This window comes from Bison bison, unplaced genomic scaffold (assembly GCF_000754665.1).
Source record: "Bison bison bison isolate TAMUID 2011002044 unplaced genomic scaffold, Bison_UMD1.0 scf7180017864034, whole genome shotgun sequence".
NCBI lineage: Eukaryota > Metazoa > Chordata > Mammalia > Artiodactyla > Bovidae > Bison > Bison bison.
In genome coordinates, this window is record NW_011494606.1 from 3,850,432 (window position 1) to 3,863,366 (window position 12,935).

General features: G+C 36.4%; 1 protein-coding gene across 1 annotated transcript in view; it reads right to left on the reverse strand.

The window, feature by feature from the left end:
• Positions 1 to 201: 201 nt before the first annotated feature.
• FEM1B (fem-1 homolog b (C. elegans)) overlaps positions 202 to 12,935 on the reverse strand; it is a 16,876-nt gene continuing 4,142 nt past the window's right edge. Inside the window, exon 2 of the mRNA XM_010834509.1 lies at positions 202 to 6,455. Within this exon, the coding sequence (XP_010832811.1) occupies positions 4,820 to 6,455 (1,636 nt within the window). The 3' untranslated portion in view covers positions 202 to 4,819. The remainder of the gene's footprint in view (positions 6,456 to 12,935) is intronic.

A 12,935-nucleotide genomic window follows, 5' to 3' on the forward strand; every position in this document is an offset into this window, starting at 1 on the left:
GAAGCTACTCAAAAAAGTAATGAGTATCCTCTGTAGAGTCCAAATGGGAGGCAGAGAGAGATGAAATTTTTTTTTACTATTTGAATTTTTCTTATCTGAACTTTCCCCCACGTACACGTATAACTTTCACAACTTTTAAAAAATGAATTTGACAAAATATCATCTCAACACTGAACAATAAAGACACACACTTCAAGGCAGTTTTTTTTCAAACATTTACTGAACACAAACACCATTTTTTCCTTTTACACAGCAATATTGTTAGTTTCAAATTAGCTGGGCTATTAGGACTATCGATTACTACGAAATTAAAAATGATTCTACATGTCAAACTCAAATAGAAAATGTCATGCAATATATAAATCACTAACAGACCTCTGGTGCAGTCAGCAAGTTTACTATGTTTATTAAAGTCACGTAAATGGTTGGACAAAAGTGCACAATAGGATGACATCACTGGTTTGTTATAAATCACAGTGAATTACTAGAATACAACAATGGGATTCTTCTATGTGGAGGACTGCAGGATGAGGTGAGTGTTATAAAAGATAGGCTCTTTCACCGTGTTAAGCCAGTCAGATTTTACTCTTCAGCTATGTACGTCTGAAAAGACTGGTTAGCAAAGCTAATATTTTCTCCCTCATCTTTTCTTCTCTACCAATTAACTAAGCAACAACAAAAAAGGCCATGCACAAATTTTACAACACCTGATAAAAAACAGATACAAAAGCTTGTTCATTTCATCACTTGGCAAAGCTTGTATCTTCGCTCCTTCATTTTTTTGATTAGGCCACTCAACACGTGACTTACCCCTAAATGAAAAGCTGTTAATTTAGCGAGTCTCACCCCTGCACACACATCAAGATACACTCCCCATAACCATTAAGTCAGTGTTCCTTCCCTACACAGTAACACAAATGAACACACCACAAACCTAGGACTAGAGACATTTACTTTACAGTTTTAAAAATTAATATATCTATCACCACTATCCATGTAGTATTTATTTCAGATCCCACATTTGGAGAAGATACTGTACTACCCAGCCCATCTGAAGATTTGGGCAAATCTGCCAGGAATGTACGAGAAAGCCCGGCAATGTGCCATACACACTAGGAGCTCTCTACCTTCCAGAGAGGGTATCCAGAGCAGGGCTGTGCATTTTCAGAGCAGGAGTAAACACACAGCTTAAAATCTTATGGACTAATAACTTCTCATAGAGCAAAAGGCAGTTTTGTTTTAACCCATTTTAATGTTACAGTATAGTCAGTGAGGAAAACGAACAGTCATCTGTACATTGACACATCTGGCTAGCCTGAAAGGAATACTCAAGGTTTTTACAGAAAATCTACCATAAAAGCAAGTCCTTTATACTTTTATCCATCTCCTCTCTAGTTCAATCACTGGCTGCTTCTAAAGCCAGCAAAGCAATCCAAGGTGCAGTAACTCACTCCTCACCCTGCCCCTTGCCCCAAGAAAGAACTATTTCTGCTCGAATAATCCAAAGCAACCTTATTCCTAAAGTAGCTGCCTCAGCTGAGGTGGTGACTAGTGACAGGGTATTGTTCCCTTGGGATCTAATTTTCAAAAACACTTGCCAGATGCAGAGTTGATACTTCTGCAGCTGCTGGCCCCAAATCACATTTTACTTCAAACAGTGCTAGCAGACCTAAGTTTCTCATAATTACCAAGTTACTAATCAACTATCAGAGTAATGAAATAAAACCCTTCCCAGAAACAAACAAGACCAAAGCTTGCTTTTTCATTGGCTTGTTGGCTGGTTGAAGTTTACACAGCAAAAAACCTTAAGATAGTTGGACTGTGGCCTACGAGAAAGCAATCCAGGGTAGACTGAAAACAATGTTGTTTCAGAGTTCTTAGGTCAAAAATTTCCCTTTTATCAGTCTAAGGATGGATTTCTTGCCCATTCCTTGAACTATACAGTTACCTAAACTCAAGAGATCAATTTTACCAACTCTTAAGTGCAAAACCCACCCAGGTTTCACATGGTTTGCCCAGGCATTCATCCACCTGGGTCTCTAATTCAAATTTATACGACAATTATTAAGCAAGAAGTTTTGATTGAATTTGTAATGTTATCAAGGAAGATTTATAGTCTAAAACACAATTCTACCAATAATAAACACAAAAGGACAAAAGTGGCTAAAAAAAAGCAATAGCCCAGAGTTCTCAGAGAAGCTGAGATACAGAACTATCACCTTACATATTTATTTCCCTTAAAAAAAAAAGAAACTTAAGTGTGGGAAGGGTTTCGCTAAACACATTTTAAAATAATTCTATCAAAAACAAATTAAAAAAAAAAAAAACAGGCATGTAGATCACTTGTTTCAAGAATGGTTTTATACAGGTGTTTCACAATACATATTTGGATTTGTTTTACAAGACAGAATTAGATCCTTAGCAATATAGTGAACAATGTACTGCTATAGTATAGTTAAAAAAAAAAAATCTCAGTTACCATTAGCAAAATTCATAATCTATCCCACTGTCTTCAAATTCAACTTTGTCAGCATTTCAATCAGCAGTTTTACTCTTTCCAGCATTTGGTCCTCCCTTCTCAAAAACACTGAGTACCATTAAATTTCGTTGCCTGAATATGTACAGATAATCATTATTCTCATTTAATAAGTATGTAATACCTAAAATAGTTCTCATCCTGGGTAGCCAAAGGGATGAAATGTTTTATAAAACATGCAACATTATCTGATATTTTAAGTTCTGATGTTTAAAAATCATATGCATTAATAACGGAACCAAGTAAATACCAAGTGTCACAGCTGTTCCTCAGACTGTCAAATAAGCAGGCCTTGAAGTCTGAAAAATACAGTGTCTGATCGGAGCTGCGAAAAAGGTGTGATTCACCCACCTGGAGGATGAGCATTTTCTCTTTCAGGCCACGAGAGTTGCCAAGAGCAAGGTACACTAGTTCCTTGATTCACACCAGGAAGATCAAGGCCAGTAATTTTCAAATTAGGGATCAAATACCTCCCTTTAGACCATCCTAAAAACCTTTCTTGTAAAAATCCCAGGTTAGGAAAACAGAAGTAGATTACTATGGCAGAATTCACCATCAAAACATTCCTAATTGAAGCAAGAAGACACGCAAAGTATAACTACAGCAACAGTAAAAGGATCCTGCATTCTTGGGGGAATAGGTTTTTAAAGTCCCCCATCCATTCCCTCCCATCCTTCAGAGTATCTCATTTCATGGGGTATCTCTATTATATTTAAGGCCCTAGGTGCTGATTTTGGCTTGGTCACTCTCTTTTATACTGATCCAGCTGCAACCTGTTTCTTAGACTTCACAAAGCAATATCTATACATAAAATGTTAACTGAAATCTTGTTGTTTTTTAAGTTTATATCTGATGTTGCTACACCATTATAATGCTTTTCATTAAAGAAAAAAAGCTGCAGGTCTTCACTTACAGTACCATGCACTATGAGTAGCTAAGGCATTCATTTGGCACTAGAGAAAAAAATAGATATAGCTAATTTTACTTATCATTTTTAACATTGAAAGAAATAGGTATGTACCCTTGAATTTCTGTGATGCTTAAAGATAATCACAGAATATTCTTTTAGTCTGACAGTCAAAATGTTGCCATTAAAACAAAACCAAAACCATAAAGACCTCTGTACAGCCTGTCAGAATAAGTGACATTTTCTGGTTCCAAAATTTGCTGCCCTCAGACAGAAATAACTTTCAAAATGGCAATGAGAATTATTTTCATCATCAAAAACACTGAATCTATACCACTCTAGTGATTTTTCTTCTTATCACAGACTAAATGAAGAAAGTGAAAAAAATATCCCAGTTCCTTTTCACCTGTCATAAAAACCTTAGGGAGGCACAAATAATGCCCTCTGGAAAAGTAGTTTTCAATTTGAAAAGATACCACACAAGAAGAGAGGAAGAAGGGGACAAAAACAGAATGTATAACTGTAATGTGACAACTTGCTTCATAGGAGAAAACACAGCAATCATAATAATTTTTACATGTCTGTGAGCTGAGTCAAATGTTGACTGCTGGAATTTAGATTAACCACATCAAAATGTCTATGCATTTTAGAAGCCAAGCCCAAAGGCAAATAGTCCATCAATATTCTCTGAAAAGTTGCTTAAGATTACTATTTTGTATGTATCACCGAGCATAATTCAACAATTTCAATGGATTTAACTTTATGCATTTTTAACTACTATTAAGTTAGCACATTTTTCAGATTAATCTGCAGCTATACTTTTTAAAAATCCTCCCGATGTCATAATATGTTGTATCATTTCACATAAATAATGGAAGAGTGGAAACCACCTATCACAGTTTGGCATGTGCAGAACATGTGGATATTCCATTAATTTTAATGCTTCTTTTAGTTGTTTTCCTTCATGAAATCCTCAAAACTGCTGCAAAGGGTAACACACTGACACAGGCTTAACAGAAATGCTTTTCTAGGCAATTTTGGTAAAACATTTATCAATTTTAAATCATAAATGTCCCTTGTTACATAAACAAAATATTTTATATTCCTTAAAAAAAAGAAAAAAAAATAGCTAAGTGACCACTATCCAAACACCTTAAGATTATAGTCAAACCTAAACGATGTGGCTTTGTTTAAAGTGTATTTGAAATCAATAACCATATGAGGCAAGAAGACCAAATACAAAACCAAGGAAGGATAAGTAGGGAGGGAGGGTAGTGGGAAGAAAAGTACAATTTATGAACACATAATTCTATTGGCTGTGATTAAAGTCCTTTACTTTTTAGCACCACATTAAACGATTTTACATATCCAGTCACTTAATGAAATCCAACAAACTCTTCAAGAGTTCTGGGGATCTGGTCTTGGTAGTTAATGTCATTAGCCCGAACTGCCCGGGCAGCCAGGCACTTGAGACTCATCTTCATTTGAGTTTTAAGTAGTATTTCTGATACCCCAGTTGTACTTTTGTCTAGCGGAGTTTTATTCTGTTTATTTGTCATGTCAGTGTGAGCGCCAGCTTCAACTAGACTAATGATGATAGAGTGCAAGGTCAAAAAATCACTGATGGGCCTGTTGTACTGAACGATAATGTGAAGGGCGCTGTTCCCTTCATTGTCCACTGCATTCACCTCAGCACCACAGTCCAGCAGGAGCTTTGTGACAAGCGCGTTCGGAAAGCTGCATACATCATTGGTGTGGAAATCATCAACTGGGGTATTTGAGTTGACGGCTAGATGCAGCAGGGTGAAGCCTTCACGAGTTCTGGGATCCAGGTGAATCAGGTTGTAGATCTGCTTGTTAATTTTGCACTGATCTTCTTCACTGCACTGTGTTTTGGTGGAGATGCACACTAAATACAGAAAGGTATAGAGGTTACATTCATAATTGTCCATAGCACTGTGGACATCAGCATCTGGAATATTTTTTACTCTGTTCATACTCTGTTCTATTTCCAAAACACTGCATCTCAAAACACATTCTATGTCTGGGGCCTTCACAGTTTCATTTAAATGTATCATCTGTGAAAAAACTTGGGCAAATCGAAGAAGATCCTTATGGGTATTTCTGTTACCTTTCTGTCTGAGGTGCAGGGCATGAAGCCACAACTTGATACACTGTTCGAATTCCATGTTATCTGCATAAACAGCCCCCCTGTAAATGATGGGATGGGAAACATCAATGTTGTCGGCACCTAAAATCCGTTCCCGAACAATGAGGCCTTCCATATGAAGAGCATCTCTGTCTTGCCGAATGGATTCCAGTTCCTGAGGATTTCTACATTCAGTTCTATTCCCATAAGCATGGATTGGTGGGAGAACCTCTTTCTCAAGAATGTTATCACCATCTTGAAACCTCTCCAACATAGCTAAATATAAATAGTGATATGTCTTCATGATGTCATAGTTCTCACGATCATTTGCAAAGGAGGCACCCAAGAGCTCCAAAGCTTCAATCCGACTTCTCCGGTCACAATCAGCATGAGAGAGCAACAGTTCGACAACATCAGCTTTACAGCTTTCAGCAGCCACTTTTAATGGCGTCATCCCGTGGCCGTTCACTACTATAGCAGCACGCCATTTTATCAGCTCCTTCACGATGTCTATGTGTCCAGCTTCAGCTGCAAAATGCAATGCTGTGGCTCCACAATGTGCTTTAGCATTCGGATCAGCACGCTGTTCTAAAAGATACCTGACCACATCGGTGTGTCCCTTGTAGGCCGCAATCATTAGGCAAGTGTTGTCATACTTGTTGGCAATGCTGATGTTGGCATTATTTTCGACCAAGTATTTCACAATGTCCAATCTGCCATCAAAGCATGCTGCCCGCAGCGGGGTTGAGTTAGTTACTGTGGTGTGGTTCACGTTGGCTCCATGACTGACTAGAAGCTTAACAACTTCAAAGTGGCCCGCTCCTGCTGCACACCAAAGAGCAGTGGCACCATCAATGACATACCTATTCATGAAAAGACAAACAGTTAGAAAATGGGGTCACCTGCCCTAATACAAACTTACAGGATGTAATCATTTACACTGACCCCAAACCTCAGTCTACAGAGCATTAGGTAAACATTAGTTTTGGTGAAAATAAAATCAGGTAATTTAAGTAAAGCACTCGGCATAGTACTTGTATCTAGTATGAGCTCAATAAATGTGAGCGATTATTAGTATTTCCACAGTATAAAGACTTAAAGAAAAAATAAAAAGAGTCACCGACTTTCTACTAGCAGAAGTACATAAATTTCAGAAAACAGGGAAAATGCACAGAGTTTTGTAATTTCTTTACCACCAAGCTGATTCCCTGGCTCTTAGACGAGCACAGAACGTTCCTCCCTCCCAGCACCCTCAGGTACCACAGTTTCTCTCGGTACTTCAGTAGGAAAGCCACCACAATCTGTGTGTTAATGCTGTTAGACACTGCGTTAAGAAGAAAAGTATTTGAGCAGATAATTTTACCTAGGATTATCTAAACTAGTAACTATGTACATACTCTACTAAAGCAATGAGAATGAAATAATTACTGCTAATTACAACATGAATGATACAACACAGGTCAAATTATATATTCTATGAAGTAAAAAAAGTACAATCCACTTGGTATAAAAAATATCATAGTTCAACTAACTATCAATACTGTCTATCACTTCTGCTGAAAATAAAAGCCACACTTTTAAACATCCAAGCATCCAATAATCCAAGCAATTACTTCTTCAGTTTAAATAATGAAGCAAAATTTCTATAAGTAAAAGCATTCTCAGTAACAGCTACCTATACGGTTATCTATGGGGGAGAGTGTAGGATTGATTTGGAAGGGGCTTAAAGCTACTAGCAATGTCCTGTATTTTGAACTGGGTAGTGGCTACATGGGTGGATATTTAGGGGAAAAAATTCATCAAACTGCATAAGAAAGATCTGTACATTTTACTGTATGGAAAACAGTCCTCAAAATAAATTTGAGTACTTCTGAAGTTTCTTTTTAAAATTTCATTTTTTAAATGTCATTTAATTGTTAATTAATTTGGTAAACTAAAGAATGAATCAAGAGGGGGTTCCCTGGTCATCTAGTGGTCAAGATCCCCCCTTGTAATGCAGGGGACACTGGTTAGATCCCACAAGGGATCCAGGAAGATTCCACAAGCTGCAGAGCAACAAAGCCCGTGCACCACAACTACTGAGCCTATGCTCTAGAGCCCAAGAGTCGCGACTACTGAGCCCCCGGACCACAGCGACCGAAGCCCGGGAAGCCTACCTAGAGCCCACAATCCCCAACAAGAGAAGCCACCGCAATGAGAGGCCCGCCCACCACAACTAGAGAAAGCCCATGTACAGCCACGAAGACCCATCAGAGCTAAAGAATAAAAATAAACAAACAAATCTTTAAAAGAATGAATCAAGAAAATAAGACACACATCAGTTGAAATGTTTCGGTGGTTGCCAACTGTAGCTTTTGCAGACAATTTAGTTTAATTAAAATTCACTTATTACATCTTTACTGTCATGATTATAATCACAAAATTCAAAAGTTTTTTAAAAAAAAGTTTTCTTTCAGTCAAAAAAAATACAATTTACAAAAGCCCCAGAAAATACCAATGTCTAATAGTATATCTGATAAAAAATGTACAAGACCTCTACTCTATACTGAAAACTATAAAACATTCCTGAGATAAATCAAAGACCTAAAGAAACGGAGAAATAGTTCATGTTTATTGTTTTGGAGATTCAAGAATGTTAAGATGTCAGTTCTCCACCAAAATAATCTACAGATTCAATGCAATCCAAATCACAATCCCAGTAGGCACGTGTGTGTGCATGCATCCACGTGTGTGTGGAAACTGAAAGCCAACTCTAAAATGTATAGAGAAATACAAAGGAAGGACCCAGAACAACCAAGATAATCTTGAAAGAAAAATAAAGTTGGAGGACAAAATACAGTAAGATGGTGTGTCACTGGCACAAGGATAGATAAATACTAATCAAAAGAAAACAACCAAAAACCCCACCCTAGGAATAGATTCACATATACAGGAATACAGATTAATGACAAAAGGTCCACTGAAATTCAGGTACAAAGTATGGTCTTTTTAATAAATAGTGAAGAAGCAGCCACTAGACATCTGTTTGGAAAATAATTAACCTTGACCCTACTCACAAAAATTTCAAAGTGGCAAAGACCTATAATATGCAAAACAAAACAATAAAAGCTTCTTAAAAAAAAAAAAAGACTATCTTTATGACCTTGGGGTTGATGATTTCTTAAACATAATGCAAAAAAAAAAAAAAAAACCATAAAAGAAAAAAACTGATTAGACTTCAAAAAATTAAAAAAATTTTTTCAAGAAAGTGACCAGCAATCCACTCACTGGAGATACCTACAATCAATTATCTGACAAATCACTAAAAAAGCAAACAACTCCATTTGTGAAAAAAATGTGAAAAGACTGAACAAGTATACTTCAAAAGTATATGTTCAAACAACCAATAAACATATGAAAAGATAATTACTCAGCAAGGAAATGCAAATTAAAACCAGGAATTACCAATACACACTCACCAGAACTGATGAAATTAATAATACTGACATGACAATACTAAGTATTGACCAGGATGTGAAGTAACTGAAACCCCTCCTGTTGATGGAAATCTTTAGTGGGAATATAATCTGGTTCAACCACTTTGGTGGTTGACTGCTTGATAAAGTATTAAACATACATCAACCCTACGAGCCAACAGTCCCACCCCTTGGTATATACTTAAGAGAAATGAACGCAAATTCCACCAGAAGACATATACAAACATGTTCATACTAAAGTAATTTATAATAGTCAAATACTAAAAACAACCAAATATCTGTCAACAGGATAAATAAACTGCCATACATTCATATCATGTAACATTATAAGACATTTTAAAAATACTTATACATGCAACTCAGTGGATGACTCTCATAGATACCGTGTTAAACAAAAAGAAGCCAGACAGAAAAAAAACAGAGTACACTGTATGATTCCATTTATAGGAAGTTCAAGTATAGGCAGAACTCATCTACAGAGACAGAAGTCAGAATAATCATTGCTTCTGGGAGGGGAAGGGAGAGGAAGTGACTGAGAAAGGGCACAAGGGAAACTTTTAAAGTGACATCAATGTTCTGCCTCTTGATCTAGAAAGTGATTACATGGATGTAAGCAAATTAAAATTTTATAACATTTATACACTTAAGATTTATGCACCTTACTTGATATTATACCTTAACTAAAAATAGATACAATTTAAAAACAAAAGAGGCACAAGTCAATTTAAAGAAAAAATTTAAACACAGAGAGTTAGTAATTTCAATGTGTCAAGCACTGTAGTAAGCAATAGAGCACATTTAATTCTCATAATAACCTTCTCCCAATAATCCTATAAGGTAGATAACCATTATTAAGCCCATTTTAAAGACATATAACTAAAAGGCTTATATGAGATTAAAAATACAAAAATCTTTGGAAACTATATAATGCATCAAATGTAAGGAAACATAGTACACAACATTGTTCAAACATGTTTCCATTTAAAAGGATTTTTTTCCCCAATCTCCTTATTAATGTAATCTACCCAAAAAATTGATACATAGTTAAAATAGTTATATTTACATAGTTACAAAAGTTTCCTTGCACTCCTTAAATATAAAAAATTGTTACATGCCAGGAATATGAACCTAAACTAAATAAAACTCAAGAACTGTTGTACTAAAATAAGCCTTCACATATATTATCTTTAACTTTTGCAATAACCATATAAGATAAATAGGACCTCCATTTTAAAATGAAAAAAAAAAAAGACAAAAAGTGATTAAAATTTGTTTTCTGGCCTCAAATTCCCCACTACTAATGACATAAGGGAGAAGGAAATGGCAAACCACTCCAGTACTCTTGCCTGGAAAATTCCATGGATGGAGGAACCTGGTAGGCTACCATCCATGAGGTCGCAAACAGTCGGACACAACTGAGCGACTTCACTCTCTTTCTATAGTTCCTTTCGGAGAAGGAAATGCCAACCCACTCCAGTGTTCTTGCCTGGAGAATCCCATGAATGGAGGGGCCTGGTGGGCTACAGTCTATAGGATTGCAAAGCGTCGGAAACGACTAAGCAACTAACACACACACACACAATGACATAAGATTAAAAGTTAGATTACAAGAATATACTTCACTTGGGCTTCCCAGGTGGTTCAGTGGTAAAGAATCTGCCTGCAATGCAGGATACGCAGTTTCCATCCTTGGGTCAGGAAGATCCCCTGGAGAAGGAAATGGCAACCCACTCCGGTATTCTTGCTTGGGAAATCCCATGAACAGAGGAGCCTGGTGGGCTACAGCCCATGGAGTCGCAAAAGAGTTGGACATGACTTAGCAACTAAACAACAACGTCACTTGGTTTTTATAATCATTTAATACTTTTTCCAATGTAATCTAATAATTTCCATTTTCCCTATGGTAATATGACAGAAGCCTAGAAAAAGTTTCAATTATCTATTTTTATTGAGGCAATAAAAATTTTGAAATACTTAATGACAAAAATATTCACTGCAGAATGTCCTTCAGGAACATTACCCTTAGTAATTTTTAAATTTCTACATCTTAATCAGCATTAAACAGATAAAAAGGACTAATAATCCTAACACTTATATGACACTTTTTGTCCATAAAATACAGCTAAAGTTATAGCTGCATACTGCCTCAAAACAAAATACCAAAAATATTTACTTTCTATAAATATTTCTAGAAAGTAAAAAAAAATATAATCAAATAAATGCAATATTTACTTAATGAGTATGGGAGAAGCACTATAAAACACTGATCTTTCTGGTCTAAAATTGCAAATTTTAGGGGGTCCCTCATAGCTCAGTCGGTAAAGAATCTGCCTGCAATGCAGGAGGCCCAGGTTCAATTCCTGGGTGGGGATGATCCCCTGGAGAAGGAAATGGCAACCCACTCCAGTATTCTTGTCTGGAGAATCCCATGGACAGAGGAGCCTGGCAGGCTATGGTCTATGGGGTCACAATAGTCAGACACGACTGAGTGACTAAGCACACACACACACACATGTATTTCATCTGAAAAATCAAGAAACTTTAATCTGGCATTCACCTTTTAAAATAAAATGTATAAAAATAACATTTCTGATCACAAACCTAAACTCATCTATTGTCTGGTTCAAGCATTTGAAATGAAAATAAAAATTCATTCAGTGTAAATGATCAACACTTTATTTTAACCAAAGTCCTAAAATCATTTATTAGATAATATGTACTTCCTTGAAATATACACTGGAAATGACTTTCTAAATGAAGTTAAGTGACACTGTGCCCCTACAGGCCTTTCCTCTACCTGAACATTTAAGGATTTGTACTAGCACTGACTTTAAAAGAGCACTCAACAAAATTCCCAGAGGTCCTGTTCTCCTTCCTATCCATGTCAGCAGACTTCTTCTAGGACAAGAGTTTCCCATAAACTCTGGCACTGCGCAGTCAGGCCCTCAGAACGCAAACCAGCACAATATTCCAAGATCACGTGACGCCTCTCCTTTGTTCTGGTCCATTTCTGTAACACTCTTAACAGCTTCCCATTCTACAACTAAAAGTTCTTCTTTTCATTCCTATTCATGTAACTTTTCTTCTTACTCCCTCATCTATGTCAACTTTAATCTTAACAGAGTAAGCCATAAGTAAAATAATCTCAAATGTTACCTAGGTGGGTGGCTCCTTCCCACTTGAGGCTCTATTATGAATTCACTTTAGTCTTCCAAGGTTTTATAGATGTTTTTGGACAGAATATAGACTTTTTAAAAGAAGTTATTGTAATATCTGTGTATGTCTGTCTCACACACACACAAAGGATTGTATCAAACCCATTATCACAGATAATTATTATCAATTATCTATTGATAATTATCTGATAATTTATCTGATAATTATCAATCATCAGATAAATATTGTATCAAACCCATTATCACAGATGCTGTTGCTTAAGATGAAGCTAAGAAGTGAGTTTTTTTTTTAATATTAGGCAAACAATGGGATAGGTGATGAACAGTCTGGCAAAAAATTGTGAAGATGATACATAAATTACTAAAAATTAGGAAACACTAACAAGCTGGAATCAAGATTGCCAGGAGAAATGTCAATAACCTCAGATATGCAGATGACACCATTCTTATGGCAGAAAGTGAAGAGGAACTAAAAAGCCTCTTGATGAAAGTGAAAGAGGAGAGTGAAAAAGTTGGCTTAAAGCTCAACTTTCAGAAAATGAAGATCATGGCATCTGGTCCCATCACTTCATGGGAAATAGATGGGCAAACAGTGGAAACAGAGTCAGACTTTATTTTTGGGGGCTCCAAAATCACTGCAGATAGTGACTGCAGCCATGAAATTAAAAGACACTTACTCCTTGGAAGAAAA